This window comes from Gymnoscopelus microlampas (genome assembly GCF_963454915.1).
Source record: "Gymnoscopelus microlampas genome assembly, chromosome: 7".
In the NCBI taxonomy this organism is placed as follows: domain Eukaryota; kingdom Metazoa; phylum Chordata; class Actinopteri; order Myctophiformes; family Myctophidae; genus Gymnoscopelus; species Gymnoscopelus microlampas.
The window spans coordinates 3,766,701-3,787,180 of NC_139944.1; the positions used below are offsets into that span (position 1 = coordinate 3,766,701).

The window sequence follows — 20,480 nt, forward strand, 5'->3', positions numbered from 1 at the left end:
GGCAGGCAGACAGACAGACAGACAGACAGACAGACAGACAGTAGCAAGTACCAACGATATCAGAGAGTCATTCGTAGTAGGTAGGCTACTAGTCCAAATGATATGTGTACCAGTGTTAAAGTATTACAGGTGCTACAGCTTATATGTAGTAATAGCACACATACTCTTCTATAATTAAAAGAAGTAGGAGCCAATGTGTAGCAGTGGTGGAACTGTGGAAGAAGCTACTGATATCTTGTACTACAGTAAAAATGTCAATACCACAATGTAGAAATACTAATGTAAAGTTCTGTATTCAAAATGTCACTGGAGTAAAAGTACAAAAGTACTATTAGCATCAACATAAATACCAAAAGTAAAAGTATACTCATTATGCAGAAAGTTTTCAAATGGGGCTGACGTGGTTAATGTATGTTTTTTTTAAACTACTATAGTAACTACTAAAGTTTTCAAATAATTGTAGTACAATATTTGCCTCTGAGATGTAGTGGAGTAGAAGTAAAAGTACTGAAAATTGGAAATACTCCAGTTAAGTAAAAACATAGCTCAAAATTATTCTTAAGTACAGTAGGCTACTTGAGTAAATGTACTTAGTTACTTTACACCACTGTAGCTATAGAAGTGTAGTAGGCTAGACCATATTTAATATTTTTAATTTCCAGTACTTACATTTAATCCACAGTAACAGCAAGACCGTCGCACACTGCGTTTCCATCGCGTTCAACTCCTTTACAAAATAATGATCAATTAAAACAAAACAAAATAACCATCTGTAGCAATAATCAACTGATCAAAGTGATCAATCGATCATAGATCTCTCAGCGTGCGTGTCCTTCTGTCTGTCTGTCTGTATGTCTGTCTGTCTGTCTGTCTGTCTGTCTGTCTGTCTGTCTGTCTGTCTGTCTGTCCGCGCGCCCGTCACTCCTGACAGAGAGAGAGAGAGAGAGAGAGAGAGAGAGAGCGGAGGGGAGATTGAGAGAGAGAGAGGGGAGGGGAGGGGAGAAAGACAGACAGTGCACGGGGGCTGGGGGAGAGAGAGAGGGGGGAAAGGAGAGAGAGAGAGAGAGAGAGAGAGAGAGAGAGAGAGAGAGAGAGAGAGAGAGAGAGAGAGAGAGAGAGAGAGAGAGAGAGAGAGAGAGGGGGGGGAGGGAGGGGGGAGAAAGGGAGACAGTGGGGGAGAGTGAAAGAGAGAGAGAGAGAGAGAGAGAGAGAGAGAGAGAGAGAGAGAGAGAGAGAGAGAGAGAGAGAGAGAGTCAGTATAGTTGCCACCTGTTTATTTACCTTTCTCAACAGCCACTCCCTTTTTATCTCACCCTCTTTGAGCTTCAACATGATCTGCATGATGCAGAGCAACAACAACAACAACAACAACAACAACAACAACAACAACAACTATAAAATAATAGATGCAGACTTCATCTATTATTTTATAGTAATGAACGATGTTACTATTATGAGGTCGCTCTGCTGGACGTGCATGTATTAACAGACAAGTTGTACTTCTAGACTCTGACCAACAGATGGCGGTGCAAACCCACACTCCCACCTGACTGGGATAGAAGGAGTCCTCAGTCCTCTATAGTGCTTCTCAAACATTTCAGGCATATTTGAACTGCATGGGGACCCCCCAAATTATTATAAACCGAGGACCCCCCAAAATAATCATATTTGAACTGGGGACGCCCCAAATAATCTTATTTGAACTGGGGACCCCCCACCCTGATGCACTTGGAATTGTAGGAGTTGAGGCATTACATTCAGTTTGACTTCCACACACATGTTTGACCATATAGTATAGTCTGTTGATTGCTTTTAACGCAGAAATTGTCTTATTTTCATTTTAGAGGGATTAAAAAGGTATTACAAGTTTTTTAAATTAGCACTTTAGAAATGTGCAGATAGAAAAAAATCATACTACCTATGGATTATGATGTAGTCTATCATTCAGACTGCATCTAAAACTGACTTTCTTCCTCTCAATACAATCTATAACCGTTTATGGAGATTTGTTCTTGGCTGTCCATATAATATGACTCATGAAAATCTTAACTTGCCATCTCCCACATTAAGACGACAGCAGGGTGCTGGTTACATTCATTTGAATGATCCACAGCATCTCAAACAGTATATTGTTCCTTGCTCTTCTAAACATCAACTGAGACATTGTGCACAGCAGGTTTCCTCTGATGTTCCAAGAAGAGTATCTAAATCAGTTGCCAACACATCCTTTAGGTTTAAAGCTCCTTCTGACTGGAACAGTCGACCTAGCTGTTCATATCCGGTCAATAACCTCTCTTCAATTGTTTACAACGGCGCTGTCCTCTCACCTTGAGATTACCTGTTCATGACTATATATTAACGTATCTATGACGCACTGATTCATATATGTGTTCTGTGAAGTGTTGTTGTTTCTGTTGTTGCTGTTGTTGTTGTTGTTGTTGTTGTTGTTGTTGTTGTTGTTGTCGTTGTTGTGTTATTGTGTTATTGTTTTATGTTTTGTTTTCCTCCCTTGGTTGATATTCTTTGAATAGTCTGTTTTATTTTTTTAATGTATGTATTATGTCTTCTCTCATCTGTAATCTGTGGATCCCCTTGAAAACGAGATGGTTCATCTCAAGGGGATAAAGAATTTCAACACACCCCAGGGGGTCCTCAGAGTTTCTATAGGGGGGCCGCCAATGTTTTTGTGAAAGGACCTTTTTTTTTGTTTACAATACCATAGCATTTCTATTCTGGCGGGGGGAACATTTGCACGTTGCAGCGTTGTGCTGAAGAGGTTTGGCGTAGAGGGAAAAAAGAGCAGACCAAGTACAGAGTCAAAGGTTAAGTTTATGTGTATTTTAATATAAAATACACATTAACATAAGATTAATCCTACATAATTAAAATAAAAGATAATTTGTTGCTCTCCCCTCATGGAGATACTTGCGGATTATACCAGGGTCAGTCCACCCTTAGGTGAACACGCACTGACCCTCTGCACCTTAATCCCCATGTATAACGCACAAACTTTTTTTGTTTTTTTTATTTTTTATTATTGCACGCCTTTTCTCTCTCTAAGCACCTTAGCGTTTATAAGTATATCATGCACAGTATACATACATTGCTGATATGCTCAGGCACCTTAGTTTGTCTCTTATCTCAGGTACTTTGTAAATATGTAGATAACCTGTTTTTTGGCCTTCTATTGTTCTCTTGTTGATCTCCTTCCCACTTGCCCCCTACCCCTCTTCTTCTTCTCTCTCCCCACTGTTCTTTCTACGGAATCTAACGTTGCGATGGGAGTGATGTACAAAAACGAATTTCACCCACTTTTTACCTTGTAAACCTGTGATGTGACAATAAACCTGATTCTGATTCTGATTCTAATGTGTAAAAAAAAAAAAACATTTACACAACACTGATAAAGTGCTGTCAAACAAGTGAAGCTATATATGTAATCTATGAAAATGTTTATACAACATGTAGAGGGGCCGGGGGTCCCTGCTTCATCTCTCTCTCTCTCTCTCTGCTTAAGGGTCAATTGGCCTGAACGAACATTGAACGTTGAACGCTGAAGACCCCTGGCCTAAAACCTCCAGTAGCAGACAGTAGCAGTAGCAGCATATAGCTGCAAAATGATACAAATGCATGAAGATCATAAAAGGTAAAAAAAAAAAAAAAAAGACGATTTACATACAAATAAAAAACAGGAAGAAATACATATATATATATATATATATATATATATATATATATATATATATATATAAAAACATATAGACCCCTTAACAGACGACGTCACACTGATAAGAACCAGTATGCGCACAACCAGTATGCGCCCAATGAAACCCATTCTGTCAGGTCTCGCTAGGACGCGCCTCACTAGCCAACACACAAGAGGGGGTTGGGGTGTGCTGAAACCAGCGCACCCCGAAACAACAGGTTGAGAATTGATTGCGTGAAACAATCACCTGTGCGTCTCAATGTTGGTAAACAAATAATTGGTCTAGTCAGAATGTTTTGGTGAAATTACATTACATTACAGTCAAATTGATGTTTCAATATAGTATTACATTTGTATTATTCAATAAACAGTCATTTAAGTAGTGAAATAAGTTCTAGGAGAAACTTGGTAGACTGGGATCAACTAGATCAACTAGACGAAAAAAAGTTGTGCAAGCATGTATGTGTGTGGGCAAATGACCGGATACAGTAGGGCGGGTTCTAGACCAGATTAGATCACGGAGCAGCGAATAGACCCAGACTGTGAAGTTGCCACGCACCGTGACTTCGCTGCCTGGAGTGTGAACGCACGTCGGGGATGACGTAATGACGCAGTAGGCCTACGTAATATGGCTCTGGTAATATAGGCAGATGTGACTTATCTGCGTAATATAGTGGACAGCGTTGCCATGTCCGCTTATTCTAAGCGACTTAGGGATGTTTTTCTGTAAAGTTAGGTTTAAAGTAGCCTAGTCGCTTCTTTTGGGCTTGTTTTCATAGACCTGGTTGCTTGTTTCTCTCGCAAAACCTGGCAACACTGCCAATGCGGCACTACGTAACGTAGCACATCATCCTAAGGAAACAATTACGGCGAGGCACGTGTGACAAAGAGGTACTGAGAGGAAAGCAACGGACGTTTTTCCACGGTGTAAACATGGGTTGTTGAGTATCCGACGTATGACTAATAGACGCGCTTAAAACACCCGAAACAAGGCGGTTTAAACCTGTTCAAAGCTGTTCTGTTCAGCCCCCAGACCCAGAGACAACTGGCATATTGGTTAACATTAAGTAAAACGGTTTGATTGTTACACCGGAACTGGTGACTCGAATTATTTGACTCCAGAGAGGTGCTGTTTCCCAGAGGTGAGGAGATGCAAACACTTTGGCTGTGGTGGAAAAAGTACTCTTTTTTTTAACTTAAGTATATGTATCATTACATGTAGAAATACAGCTGTCCGGAATTCAAAATTTACTTGAGTAAAAGTATAAAAGTATTGGTATCAAAATGTACTTAAAGTACCAAAAGTACTCATTATGCAGAATGTCCCATTTCACAAGTTATCATTATCATATGTATAAAATGTATAAAACATTATTGGAAAATATCAGATCTACAAGCTCACAACATGAGCTTGTAGATCGGCTACTTTGAAATAGCCAAAGTTTAAATAGGCCTGAAGTGGTCAGCGTTTAACAAGTAACTAAAGTTTTTCAATAATTGTAGTGGAGTAAAAGTACAATATTAGCCTCTGAGATGTAGTGGAGTAAAAGTACTGAAACTTAGAGATACCCTGTAAAGAAAAAGTTCCTCAAAATTCCTCAAAGTGTTGAGTAGATGGTCTTAGTTACTTTACACCAGTGTTTCCCAACCTTTTTGGTGCCAAGGCACACCTGGCATAGCCAAAAGATCCCAGGGCACACCTAGATATATTGTGTGTGTGTGTGTGTGTGTGTGTGTGTATATATATATATATATATATATATATATATATATATATATATATATATATATATATATATATATGTATGTGTATGTGTATGTGTATGTGTATATATATATATATATATGTGTGTGTGTGTGTGTGTGTGTGTGTGTGTGTGTGTGTGTGTGTGTGTGTGTGTGTGTGTGTGTGTGTGTGTGTGTGTGTATGCTATAATTGTATTGCTGCTACAAAATATTTACTCATGTACACAAGGTGTAATAAATATATTTTTGGGTCAGTGCAATGAATGGAGGAGTCTGATTTCACCTTACCAGAGTAAAACTTCTTTGATACTAAACCCAATATACTAATACAAACACAACATCCAAACATTTATGACAGCACTCACTCAACAAATAACTTTAAAAAGAGAAAAAAAGGAAAGAGACAGTGCCTCAGTTTCACCTATTTATTTTTGGAAACCTACAACTTGTTTTGCTTTGATGTCATAATAAAGAAATACATGTTCAATTTGGCCTAAAAATATATAAACTTTGTCAGTGCAATGAATGGAGGAGAAGGATTTGAATTTTAAGATTTGTAAAAAAAATAAATAAAGAAAAACTTTTTAGGCCACAATACAACTGTCTTGGTGTGAAACTTGAGCTTGTTTTGCTGAACACAGAGTTTGTATCCTGGCTGAGACCCATGACAAGCACACACACACACACACACACACACACACACACACAGAGCTCCTGGTCAACTGTTCTCTGTCTCTCTCTGTGTTTATTTTTCATGTGAGTAATGGTTGAAAACCTGAGCTCACACAGGCCGCTATTGTTCTCGGGGTGGTTGGGTAGGTTTACACCTTCAGACGGCAAGTAAAGGTCCGCTGCACAGCGGTTGGGAAACGCTGCTTTACACCACTGCACTTTGGTTGTATTTTAGGATAGTACTAGTATAGTAGTATAGTTGATTTAGTATAGTAGGACTTCTATTATTCTGAAGGTATTTGTGCAGACAAAGGGCAATGTTGTCTAGTATTATCTACACTGTTATTAGGTTGTTACTTAATAATAGCAATTACAGTTGGGTTACATCCTGATAATTATGTAACATAACTGTAAATGCTATGTAGGCAACTCATTTCTGTTTCCCATTATAGTCCATTTGAAACCAGTGGTTCACTGCGAGGCGTTGTAAAGCTTGCCATGAAATGGCATTCATAAAATTGTTGTGTGTGTGTGTGTTTTCATCTTTTTTGCAGTTAGCAGAATCTTTCTTGAGAGAGCACATCTTCAGCAACACACCATTAAGCAGTAGCTAGATCTCCTCCAGCATTGGAGTGCTGTGTGCCTGCATACCTGCTTTGTAGAAGAGGGTTAGTCTTTTTGGGGTATGTATATTTTGGTATATTTGAGGGGTATTTGGGATCGATGATATGATGAGAAGAATACATTTGATCCATAATATAAAATAAAAAAAAGACATTTAAAGGGCAAGTTCACCCCCAAAACATGTTTTTCCTATCACTTGTTTACCCCATGAAGCCTTGAATTCATGGAGCTTTGTTTGTTTTTGTCGCATACCTGATCCAATATTTCATTGATTGAAGTAAATTGAGGGCTCCAAACTCCAAAACGACTCTCACAGTGTAATCCAAGGAGTACTCTGAGGAGATATAAGTGAACGTTTTAATGTAGTTTTGCTCTTGTTACGTTTGGCCTCTTAAAGCCTCTATGCACACAGCCATATTGGAAAGAAATGGGGCCTCTTCCTTACTTCACAGGTGTTACCAATGATACTAATCTCTGTTCCATTCTCCAATAAACAGTCTGTTTAATGGAGAGTGGAACAGAGATTAGTATGATTGGTAACATGGTTCCTTGAGGGGGGTTCCAAATGGCCCCTTACGGGTGTGTAACTCTGGGAGTGTTTAAATGGACCTTTACGAGTCCATTTGATTCCATTTGTACACTCTCAGAGTTATGGGAATTGGTAACACCTGTGAAGGAAGTAAGGAAGAGGCCCAATTTCTTTCCAATGTGGCTGTTGTGTGTAGAGCCTATTAACTTCAATTCGTCAACTATTGGAATGTTGAATCAGGAATGCGACAAAAAAGTGAGTAACTGATAAAAAAATTAAAATAAACATCATTTCTCCTTTAACACATTAAGACCGTGTCTTAATGTCTGCTATAAAAAAATAGCAGATATACAAGCTCATAGTGTCACCGTATGAGCTTATAGATCTGCTTTTATTTTTTAAGATTTTGAAAATGTGTGCAAATCTTTGAATATATATTTTTTTAAAGAGGACATTTGTAACTCAAATGTTTGCTTCTGGGGAATCTACAAATGTCTTTTAAATCCTACGTTTAAAAAAAAAAAAACGTTGCTATAATCAGTGGACCTCAAACATTTTCATGTCAAGGACCCAAAATGATATGTATTTGGCCGCGGACCCCCATCTCAAATTATGTTGTACTAGGGAGCACAGAGCAAAGATTTGAGTAACACATTTTCACGATTTTTCAAAAATAGCAGATCTACAAGCTCATGGCGCGGCACTCGGTGCCACGCTATGAGCTTGTATATCTGCTATTTTTGAATAGCCAAATAAATCATAAAAATCCCTGGATTTAATGTGTTAAATAATACTAATAATTATTAGTACTGTTAAAAAAATATGTATCGTTTCAATCTGCATGATGCCACTGATGTCATCCCTTCTTCTCTTCCAGGGATCAGCATGGAGGCCACAAAGGTTTTAACACATAACAAGACAAAAATTCGAGATATTCTCATGAGAAACATTCACTATGCTATCGGCCATGTGTTTGAAGAAAAGTTACTGGTACACTTTGAATACACCAACCTGAAAACCATCCCTCTTCCATTCGACGCAGCCACTGTACTTGTGGACAAAATGCTTTACAGGGGGGAAACGACTTGCAGGACATTCGTGCGTCTGCTACAAGACAGAAAACTAACGGACGAGTTTCCTGAGCTGAGGACACTGCCGTGGCACAGCCCTCCAGCCTTGCCTTCAATTGACCCATCCACCAGTTGTGTTACAACTCAAATCTGTTCTCCTGTTCAAGTTCACAAAATTGATACAACTCGAATTGGTTCTCCTTTTCAAGTTCACAAAAAGGGTGATGACAAAGGTAAAACCTGAATAGCGTTTACACTGTTAACTGTGTGTGTGTGTGTGTGTGTGTGTGTGTGTGTGTGTGTGTGTGTGTGTGTGTGTGTGTGGTCGGAATTGGCCAAACATGACGTGGGTTCGAACATATCAATCTTCGAATGTATATTATGCATTCAATGTTTTATTAGTGTATTATGCGTTGACACATCAACGTTTTGGCGAATGGCCTAGGTACCGCTCAGATAATGTATTATCTAGGCGCTAACAAGGACAATAGCCAAAACGTGGTCCACACCCCTGATTAAATTTGCGCACGGCGCAAATTTAATCAGGGGTTAAATTTGCACCATATACCGTCTAAATAGGGTCCTGAATGTTCAGACAGTTGTTTACATGTTTTCCCACTGTCTCACCCACAACTCAATTTTCATTCTCCTCATGTTCAGTGAGACACTTTGTCGACCAGCATCGGCCTTCACTGATTCAGAGAGTGACCATGGTCGCCCCCATCCTGGATCTGCTCCTTGATAAGGGAGTCCTGACCGGTGAGAACTACAGTATTGTGAGGTCGAAGCACACCAATACGGAAATGATGAGGGAAATCTATAAAGTCCTGGATTCCAGTGGGCCAAAGGCCAAAGAAATCTTCTACAGAAGTCTTGAGGAAAATGAGCGGTATCTTCTCAACGATCTGTAAGTAATTATCATTTAAAGTAATTTTTAGGCCAAACATTTTCTACAAGATAATGTACATTTTCCTAATCCCCCCCCCCCCCCCCACACAAATCATGAGCTGATCCGATCCGCCCCAAAATATTTTTCACACATTGAAGTGCCTCTAAACAATACGAAGATGTTATGTTATATTTTTATCGTTGTCTAGTTAAGTTTTCGAGAGGGAGGGGTATGTGATGTGATCTTCAAGAGACAAACAGCTTCTGGATTCTGATTGTATCGACTTTGCCTACTTTGTAAAAGGATTTTCTTTTTGTTCATAATCTCAGAATAAGCTCTCTCTCTCTCTCTCTCTCTCGGACAGAAGAGAGACCACTAGTGACGTCAGAGCAAAGGGTGTCAACAAATTCAGCAAGGTGATGCTTATAAACTAATCTAATCATACAGTGATTTACTTCATATGCTCTGCTTTGCATCCTACCTCTGGTATTAAATCCTACTGATTTAGTGACTACTGTATCAATATTTTTGTCTTTATACGTTGTGGCTCCTCAGGGCACTGATGACGCGGAGGAGAGAACACGCCTCCAGCGTCCCAGGTGGGAATCGAACCCAGGATCTTCGAGCTTTGAGGGGACAGCGCTACCGACTGCGCCACCGTGCCCCATACCAAATGTATTGTTTCCAGATCCCATTCCAATTGGCAATGGCTGCCTTCCAAAATGTGTGGGCCCTGGGTAGGCAACCCGGCCTGGTGGTTGTTTTCCTGATTGCTTTGCTTTCTGTCTTTCAGATCAGTGTTTCACCGAACGTTCTTATAGAAGACGCAACCAATGGATACAGGTAACTCATCCTAAACAGCTTCATTGGTACCTTCCTATATAATTTAATGATAATAATGCATTTTATTTATAATGCACTTTACATTCTTGCAAATCTCAAAGTGCTACAGGGTTTAAAAGCATGGCATAAAAACAGCATAGGCAACCAAACAATTACATGGGACCCGACTAGGCGAGACTAAAAGGTAAAATTAAAACTAGGTAAAAAAAAAAAGGCCCAGGAAAAAGTAAGAAAACGCTTTGTTAAAAAAGTAGGTTTTTAGTCCATTTTTAAACGCATCAGTGGACTGTGGTGCTCTCAGGTGATCGGGGAGGGCAGAAGGCCCGGTCGCCCATGGTGCGGAGATTGGTGTTGGGGACAAAGAGAAGATTGGTGATTTAGTAGTAGAATCTGTGTATTTGAGCCCATGAGCTGATCACTCACAACAGCTGAGTCATCCTGTTTACAGTAACGTTTCTATTGAAACCAACCACTCTGATTGTAAATGAATTGATGCAACGTGACAACTAATGAAGTCAATAGATGATTTTTGTTTAAATGGTTGTTTTGTGTCACAGGCTCAAGTTCACCAGGGCGGGGCTGTTCCAGTGCAGTCAGACAGGGATGTGGTTTAAAACGACAGGGGAAGGAGAAGTCCTCTACAGGATTCATCAGTGGGACGAAAGACAGCTCCAGTCCACAAGAAGTACTGCTGCTGGACCCCTGTATAGCATCGAGTGTCCTCAGGAGACTGTCTGCCAGCTGCTCCTGCCACACTGTGAGATCACACCTGGTAAGGACCCAGGGGTTGACGCTTACGGTTGCCCGACTGCCCGTGGCAAGTAAATAAAAGATTCGGGCAAGTGGTGTTTGCTTCCAGGTTGCCCAACGGGCAAGTGTGTTTGAGTGGAGAAGCAACCGTCTTCATTCAAAAATATTGACTATTCATGCAGAACAGACGGTGTGTGGACGTCACAATGTAACATGCAGAACTGCAAGGCGCACCGTTGCTACGATCTGCACCAAACTTGGCACCAACACTGGTCAGTGGTGTGCCATCAGAATAGTCATACCAGGGGCCACATTGGGGCGCCCCCGGGGGCCACAGGCACACCGTTGCTCCAATCCGCACCTAACATGGCACAAACACTGTTCTGGGATCTGCCATGATAAGAGTCACACTCAAAAATCTAAATACTACAGCAGTGTTTAACACCTCAGATGGCCATAACTCGTTGACCACAGTTCTGATCAGCGCAAATGAGGCTGGATTTGAAGGCCTTCAAATCTAGTGTGAGTAAAATCACCGGGCTCATTTGTTTATTTTTGGAACACAGTTCTTATATGACGCGATCTAAGATGACTCCGTGACCCAGGGGCTATAGCGACCTCTAGCAGAAGTGATTTCAGACTTCGGTTCACTATTGGCTCAGAAGGTAGAGAGGGTATCCTGGAACCAGAAGGTTCCTGGTTTGATCTCCGGCTCCTCCCCGGCTTCATGTTGAAGTGTCCTTGAGCAACATTGTACCCATAACTGCTCCTGATGACAGAGGAAACTATGCAAAAAAAAGCGTTTTGGATAGAAATCAAGACCTATATTTTCCTATCAAGTTTCCTTTTCAAAGTGACACAGTATAACAGACAATTTGTGGATTGTTGTATTTGATAAAGTCTCTGACAATAGAGTTGGTTTAAACATTTATAATGTCTCCAAACCTCTTCACAGGTGATCTGTCTGTGGCCCACATCACAGACGAAGGGCTGAGTCTCTTAAAACCACAGAAAGTGACCCAGACTCATGTGGTGGTAAATGTCACCCACCTGTCTTTCTATGGGCTCCTGAAGAGGACGGAGAACTGCTTTTCCCCAACTTGTGGTCAAGTTCTACTGTTCCTTCGACCGCCAGGGCGTCGAAAACAGATACTGAGTGTAATTCTGGTGCCAGGAAATCTGCCTACCAAAGAGGTAAAATGTTATCTGTTAAGTGGTTGAGAAGAGAAAAAACAAATGCAAAACAGGAGAGGCCTTCACTTTGTTTTGCTTTTCTTAAGTTCATAACCCCTACGCACCTGTCCATTTCAGTCAGTGGTGGAAAAAGTACTCAAATGTTTTACTTAAGTAAAAGTATCAATACTGCATTCTTGTAGAAGTACTCTGTTAAGTAAAAGTCTGGAATTCAAAATTAAGTAAGTAAAAGTACAAAAGTATTGGTATCAAAATGTACTTAACGTACCAAGAGTAAAAGTACTGGTCAGTGACCAGTACCTGACGAGTGTAGTTGTCTCCGCCAGGCCGAAAGGCATGGCGAGAGAGTATGTTTTACCGTCCGTCCGTCCGTCCGTCCGTGTGTCCGTGTGTCCATCTGTCTGCGAGCGGCTAATCTCCGGCACCGTTGGCCCGGTCGCTGCGAAACTGTGCACACACACTCCCTGGATGCCAATTCAGAACCTCTGACCCAAATTTTTCACATGGGGCGGTTATAGCGCCACCAGGAGGCCGATTTGTGCAAAACCCATTTTTGGATATTACTCTTATAGATTTTATCCAAACATCACGCAAATCGGTACACATTATCTCTATGGTCATGTGATCAAGACGGATCTATCTGATATGTCATATTCCATCCTGATTGGCTAAGGTTGGCTTCCAAAGTTTGCAGGATTGGTCCATTTTGAACAAAATGTCTCAAATCATGAATGCAGCGTGTGCTTTCTGTGAAAATGTGCACGCACATTCCCAATCCACCTGTTTCCTAGGCTTTTCACTGTGTTCCACTTCCTGTCTTTTGATCCAATGAAATCCAATGAAACCGGTCAGATGACTAATGATATCCAATGAAATCCGACAGGAAGTGGAAAACACAAGCCTAGGAAACAGCTAGAATAAATAAAGAAGGATGGATTACAGGGGCGTGTCCCAGCGTAGTACCGGGGTATTGCACATGCGCAGTAAAATCCTGCCTGAACATACAAAAAGGCTCAGTAGATGGCAGCGTGTGACCCTTAAACGGTAGTGTTTGTTTTGTGTCACTTCAGTAGCCACGGAGACCTGCTGAAGATCTTTATTTGCTGAAATTACATGTTAATATGGCCAAAACAAGTAGGCCTATTTAGTGCCATAATAGGCACAAATGTGTGGCATGTCACTGAATGAATATTAGCCCAAACTTGGATATGGGGGTTTATGTCACTTTGTTGTGGTTCTTTATAACTATGTAAGTCATTTAGTCCACTTGTGTATTAGAATTACAAACCTCCAGCTGTTTAGGTGCTGAGTGGAGAGAACAACAAACACACACCTCGACCGACTGAGAAGGGATCCTGGGGGGTTTTATGTAGCGCCTCTGCTGGAACACTCCGTCGTGCACTTCCTGATAGCACTGCGCATGTGCAATACCCCGGTACTACGCTGGGACACGCCCCTGTAATCCATCCTTCTTTTTTATTCTAGGGAAACAGGTGGATAGGCCGAGGAAGAAATGCCACCCTTTTCACCTTACCCTGTTATAGCGCCACCAGCAGGTTTCATTTAGCAAAACACATTTTTGCAATGCCTCAAATCATGAATGCACGCACATTCCCCTCCCCGTAGGCCGAGGAAGAAATGCCACCCTTTTCACATTGGTCTATTATAGCGCCACCAGGAGGCCACAATAACCTACCTGACCTGGCGGAGACCTGTGCTCCGAGGAGCACTTTTTCTAGTTTTTATTTAGTTCAGTTAACGAAAATGTTTTTTAAATTTTAGTTTTCGTTATTTTGTTAGTTTTCGTTAACTATAATAACAGAGATTCTGGAATAGTTGCCTGGCTTTGTGAGACTACTGTGTAGGCACCTTTGACAACCAATGCAAGGCCAAAGTTTATGAAAGCACAACGTCAAAATTCGCTGGTATTGATGTTAAGAAAGAGAGAGGTGAACAATGCGCTTGAAAAATCTGCTCACATACTGTACCAGGCATCATGATTGAAAAATCTGCTCACTTACTGTACCAGGCATCATGATTGAAAAATCTGCTCACATACTGTACCAGGCATCATGATTGAAATATCTGTTCAAAATATGTTTTATGTCGTTGAAGGTGAAAGTACAACGCGAGAAGGATGAACACATCGAGACCACCTCCGACTGCAATAATCTCACCCCAAACCAAGTCTACCGTCTGCTGTGTACTTCATATCACGTACAACCCGAGGTATCATACATTAAAAATACCTCTGTTTTATTTTTACGGTATGTCAGGAAGGTGCCGCACACCTTGTGAGCTTGTAAATCTGCGATTGTCGGCATGTGACACAGCAGTATGATATAATATGTATAGATTAACCTTAAGTCATCCGCGATAGTAATCACTTAACTTCTGCTAACTACCAGCCATTGTTAATTTTAGTTTCGTTTTAGTCACATTTTAGTCATTTGAAATGTTTAAGTTTTAGTCTAGTTTTCTGAAGTCGACAACATTTTTTTTGGCAGGTTGTGATTGCGTCGTAATTTAGACTTAGTTTTGTGCCGAAAATAGCCAATCTACAAGCTGTGGCGCGTTATGAGCTTGTAGATCGGCTATCTTCGGAACGTGACACCTTTGCGCAACCAAGCATAACATGACTTGTCTTAGTTCTACTGGATCTCTTCTCTAGCTAACATTTTAGTCTAGTTTTTATTTGTTGACAAAATAGTCAATTATATTTAGTCATAGTTTTAGTCATCATAGATTTTATTTAGTTTTTGTCAGTGAAAAAAAGGTAGTTGACAACAGTGAAAAAAAAGGTAGTTGACACAAAGTTTCGTCATAGTTTTAGTCAATGACATTAACACAGCTACTTGCCAAGTCCCTTGTAATGGCCAGGGCTCCCAATATTGACAAATAAAAGCCAGGGCCAAAACTGGATCACAAAATGGTTTGCCTTGCAGTTGCCATAGATTTCTATCACCGAAGATGAAACTTTTCCGAGCTCAGCTCTGAAAAGAGAGCTCAGCTCACATGTAGGTTCACTTAATATTAATGCTACTCAACCACTTGCACTGCTACAGCAACACGGTACAATAGTAATAGTTATGTCAGTTGAAAAAAACAAGGCACATCTTCCAAAAAAGTTTAAAAAGTAATTTATATATGCCCTGAAAAAGGCCATAAAGGCCGAAACATGTTGGGTTTTTAATTGTTAAAAAAATAACTATCCTTGTTAATTAAAGCTTTTTAAACTTTTTGGGAAGATGTGCTTCGTTTTTTTCAACACATTCTCAACTGACTTCGAAGGCTCCCCCCTTTTCTAACCAGATAGCACCTTCCTACACTGCATTTATCTTACACATACTTTAGAACGCTGCTGCGTAATCTTACACATACTTTAGAACATTGGTTCTCAAAGTGGGGTCCAGGGACCCCCAGGGGTACTTGAGGGGATACCAGGGGGCGCCCAGCTAAATGATTTATAGGAACCAAATGGACCCTTATGGGTCTCTAACTCTGAGAGTGTACAAATGGAACCAAATGGACCCTAATGGGTCCATTTGGTTCCATTTGTACACTCTCAGAGTTAAATTGACATCAATTTTACAATATAAATTGCGGTCCAAGTGATAGAAATGCCATTACATGGGGGTCTGACTGTAGCCCTAATGCATGTCAAACTGGTGATCCTTGAAATTGAAATGGTTGAGAATCACTGCTGGAGCTGTAAAAAATCTTCTCTTATATGGGGGTCCCTGGCTTATCTTTTCAAATGGGTGGTCCGCGGGCTAAAAAGTGTCAATTTGGGGGTCCTTGACATGAAAAAGTTTGAGAACCACTGCTTTAGAACACTGCTGCGTAATGAAGGAGTTCTTTTGCTTTTTTCAGTAATAAAGTGATCTCTGTTTTCCAGGCTGTGACTTATCGTCTGAACTATGGACCAAATTACCATCCAACATTTCAGGTGACGTTTGATCTCGATGCAGACGAGTTCACATTGCAATTACTGGGACCTGGGAAAGACCTTGTCTGGGAGCAATACATTGACCTTGCAGGTAAAGAAAGGCTAAGTTATTCTGTTTAATTGAATTATGAGATCTGTAGCATCTTTTTAATTTTCATACTATTGTTTCTGCTTCCCTATCACTTTGGTAGATGACAATTTGACAAACGTATACTTGTAAAAATGTAAGACGAATCACGTTTCCTTTCCAATTAATATTTAATAATTAAAGATCGAGTAAGTCATATTTTTTGGTTAAAACACAAAACACTATATTCTAGTTATTGCTATAGTGTTTGTTCAGTAACATCAGGTTGGTTTCCGGACCCGAAAATGCATTTTCTCTTTAGTAAAAAGCTGGAGCTCCTGCTTTTTTTCTATAGAGTCTATAGCAAATAGTACTATCAGAATATAGAGCAATTCAACACTTATTTTAACAAAGCAATATCACTTACCCTACCTTTTAGTAAGTGTGTTGGCTTGACAAAAATGCATAATTATAATTTTGTTTACCTCTGTATACCTAAAAAACTTAACAGTTTGTTTCATATTATCTCAGGTGTTTGCATTTAATGCTGTCTTTTTATTTGTATTGCAGCACAACCTCAAGTTGCAGCTGCATCTGTCCCAGGTGAGTGACGTTTAACTTTATTGACTCTAAATGGAGATGCTTTAACCCAATTAGACCGGGAACCCCGATTCATTGTTATACCGTTCAATCCGGGAACCCCTTTCGGTAATTAATACATTTTTGAATGAAAATCGGAAGTTTTTCTTAAAACGGAGGTCAGGATTTAAAAGGCGTTTTTAGAATCGGCCTCAGGTCTAAATGGGTTCATGTATTCTTAGCAGTGGTGGAAAAAGTACTCAAATTCTTTACTTAAGTAAAAGTACCAATACTGCAATATAAAAATACTCTGTTACAAGTAAAAGTCCAGAATTAAAAATGTACTTGAGTAAAAGTACAAAAGTATTGGCATCAAAATGTACTTAAAGTACCAAAAGTAAAAGTACTAAATATTTGAAAATAGCAGATCTACAAGCTCACAACGCGTCGCATCATGACGCGTTGTGAGCTTGTAGATCGGCTGTTTTCAAATAGCTTAGGTATAAAATAGGGCTAAAGTGGTTAATGTATGTTTCATAATATCATAATTTAGATCTGAAAAGTGTACAATATTAAAGTACAATATTTGCCTCTGAGATGTAGTGGAGTAGAAGTAAAAGTATTGAAAATTGGAAATACTCCAGTAAAGTAAAAGTACCTCAAAATTGTACTTAAGTACAGTACTTGAGTAAATGTACTTAGTTACTTTCCACCACTGTTTCTTAGACCTCAAACAAAGGCACATCAAATGCACTTCATGCTCTACTAAACCCCCTCCCTCCCTCCCTCCCAGCACTACCTCAAAGAGTGGCTGCATCTGTACCAGGTGAGTGCTGTTTAAAGTTGGTTGACACTAAATGGAAACATTTCATTTATTCTTAAACAAAGGCACATCAAACGCACTTCATGCTCTACTAACCCCCCCCCCCCCCCCCCCCCCCCCCTCAGCACTACCCCAAAGAGTGGCTGCATCTGTACCAGGTGAGTGCCGTTTAAAGGTTGGTTGACACTAAATGGAGACATTTAACTTTATTCTTAAACAAAGGCACATCAAACACAATACATGCTGTACTAACCATTTCATTTATTCTTAGACCTACTAGCATTACTCCCAGTCAAATCGATTCCCTGTCAAATTGTTTTCATTGCATAATGAAAAATCTGCAACCAGGGCTGCAGTAGAATATACTGATTTCGTTCTGGTCAGTTTTGTGTATCCCTAGTTAGTTCTTATTCAAAACAGTCACATACATGTCCTACAGCATATTGAGACGGATGTTTAAAATTCCATTTAACGATATAACTTTCCAGTTGACATCCATTATATTTCTACACTGGAAAGCTTATAACCTTTCATTCCTCTTTGCTTCAGCGAGTCACTTTGTCGACCAACACCGATGTTCCCTGATTGAGAGAGTGACGATGGTGGATTCCATCCTGGACCTGCTGCTTGGTGAGCGTGCAATCACGCAATACGGCTATGATCAAGTGAGGTCTAAGGCCACCACTATGGCGAGGATGAGGGAACTCTATACGTTCCTGAACTGCAGTGGGTCAAAGGCCAAAGACGTCTTCTACAAAGGTCTGGAGAGAAATGAGCCAATGCTTCTCGAGGATTTGAGATTTTGATCAGTCCTGAGGTTCCGATTCTGCAAAATGTTTCTGCAAAACGTTTTTCTGAAAAATGTATTAGATCTATCTTTTTTCTGAAAAATCTATTAGATCTATCTTCTATATCAGTAGTTTTCAAACTTTTTCATGTCAAGGATCCCCATTATGATATGAATTTGGCCGTGGACCCCCATCTCAAAATATTTTGTTCCAGGGACCCCCAGAAGCAAAGATTTGAGTTAATGTTTGCTTTAAAAGAATATATATATTCAAAGATTTGCACACACTTTCACAATTTTTCAAAAATAGCAGATCTTACAAGCTCATAGCGCGGAACCGCCAAAGTGTAAAATAATGCTTTTTTAGCTCAAATAAAAAAATGACACAGATGCGTTCCAGGTCTTAATGGATTAAGAAACTTCACCACCTCGAACTCCCTCCACTCCTCAACCACTGTATTTGCACTGTATTCTGATAGTACTTATTGTTATAGAGTGTTTGTTCAGTAACATGGGTCTCCCTGTCTCTCCAGCTCTTTAATGAAAACACATTTCAGGTTGTTTAAAATTGAAGCTGAAAAAGCTGTATTGATTGAAAATGTGCATAGTGTTCCAATTTTGTCTGCTCATTTCTTTGTGTCATCTCTTCAAAAGTCACATGTTTATCCTGTGCTAGTTCTGTCTCCTGATTGGATACAATTGGTATCCCGACCTGAACATTAAGTTTTATGTTTACCAAAGAGCTGGAGAGACGGGAAGGCTATTTTTACTGAACAATCGCTCTATAGAAATGATTACAGAATCAGAATATAGAGCTATTTGACACTGTTACTGAATACACACACTACTATAGCAATGTATTATCAGAATGTAGAGCTGTTTGACACTGTTACTGAATAGACACTATAGCAATGAGTGAATGTAGAGCTATTTGAAACTTAATTTAACTATTTAAACTATTTAATATATATTTTATATATATATATATATATATATATATATATATATATATATATATATATATATATATATATATATATATATATATATATATATATATATATATATATATATATCTCACTACATCACTTACCCTACCTTTACTGACATTATCGTGATATTGTACAATATGATTATACTACCAAATGCACAAATCAATTAGATCCCAGTGTGTTTGAGTCGCCTTCTACTGAGTAGCCATTCAGAGTGCTTGTGTTGTGTTGTGTTGTGTTGTGTAGACAGTTTGATTTATGCTTCAGTTGCACGGCAGTGTCATGCCTCGAAAACACCCACATCTCCAAGCTCACAATGCATGATGGCCTGATGCGTTGTGGGCCTGTAGAGCGGCTACTTTTGCAACCCGGTATAAATCAGGCATTATTACTAGGACTCGAGGCTGTCTTATACTAACAGACTGTTTTTTGGGTTGTTTTTTACACGCGTGGACGCTATGTTTGTCTTAATAAATTGATGATACACAATAGCATTGATTTCAGTGTTGTGGAATGTTCTTTTAAAATAATACTGTTGCTTGTTAAACTAACGCTTGTTGAAATAACGCAGCACGTACACTAAAAGTACAACTCGATCTAATCCATGCTGTGCTAAAATGAGTACACTTACAGACACATCACCTCACACATCAAATACTCTGATGACAAAACAAAGGCACATCAAACACTCCACGCAGCCACGCTGTATCCCTCCCTTTCATGGAAAGACAATAGAATGAACATTAGAAACTTCTCAGTTTTGATCAATGCATCACTTCTATCCATACACGATCCCATGTTATGTGTACTGTCTCTTGACCTCGCCTCTTGTTTTACAAAAGCATAATTCAACCCATCCTGTTGTTCCCCATGCTTTTTAAACATGCTGTGCATTTCCTGCAAAAACAAACCAGCATTACACATAGTTACTGTGTAAAGAAGAAAACGTCTACTCCATTCAGAGCAGTGAGCATTCATTAGTACGGTTAGGGGTTAAATGTCTTGCTCAGGGACACTTCATTGCATTGCTGGAATGCTCTGTGGCATTATGCGGACCTTTGTATTCTGACACAGTCACTCACCAAAACACATAGATGTGTATAACATATTTTTTGAATCAGCTTTCTGTTTTCGCCCATGAGAACAATAAGATCTTCTCTGTGAGTGCCTCCATCAGAAAGATTTCCAACTGAGGCATCACTGAACACCAGTGGTGGAAAAAGTACTTGAATGTTTTACTTAATGATTTCAGTGAGCATG

At 39.7% G+C, this 20,480-nt stretch overlaps 2 protein-coding genes across 3 annotated transcripts in view; one reads left to right on the forward strand and one right to left on the reverse strand.

Moving 5' to 3' along the window:
- Positions 1–859, reverse strand: part of LOC311049707 (integrin alpha-2-like) — a 36,260-nt gene extending 35,401 nt beyond the window's left edge. The window contains exon 1 of the mRNA XM_084063487.1: positions 670–859. Coding sequence (XP_083919613.1) covers positions 670–715 — 46 coding nt within the window. The 5' untranslated portion in view covers positions 716–859. The remainder of the gene's footprint in view (positions 1–669) is intronic.
- Positions 860–4,610: 3,751 nt separating this feature from the next.
- LOC311049395 (NACHT, LRR and PYD domains-containing protein 1b allele 3-like) lies at positions 4,611–19,150 on the forward strand. 2 transcript variants are annotated; one of them, XM_084062964.1, is made up of 15 exons: positions 4,611–4,848; positions 6,679–6,807; positions 8,155–8,580; positions 9,008–9,254; positions 9,601–9,652; positions 9,792–9,911; positions 10,030–10,079; positions 10,637–10,851; positions 11,785–12,023; positions 14,139–14,252; positions 15,922–16,063; positions 16,610–16,642; positions 17,412–17,444; positions 17,567–17,599; positions 17,991–19,150. In XM_084062964.1, exons 3-15 carry the CDS (start codon positions 8,163–8,165, stop codon positions 18,245–18,247), a joined length of 1,953 nt encoding a protein of 650 aa, XP_083919090.1. In that variant the 5' UTR covers positions 4,611–4,848; positions 6,679–6,807; positions 8,155–8,162; the 3' UTR covers positions 18,248–19,150. The 2 variants fall into 2 exon arrangements, with proteins under 2 accessions (XP_083919090.1, XP_083919091.1); XM_084062965.1 differs by lacking the exon at positions 17,412–17,444.
- Positions 19,151–20,480: the final 1,330 nt, after the last annotated feature.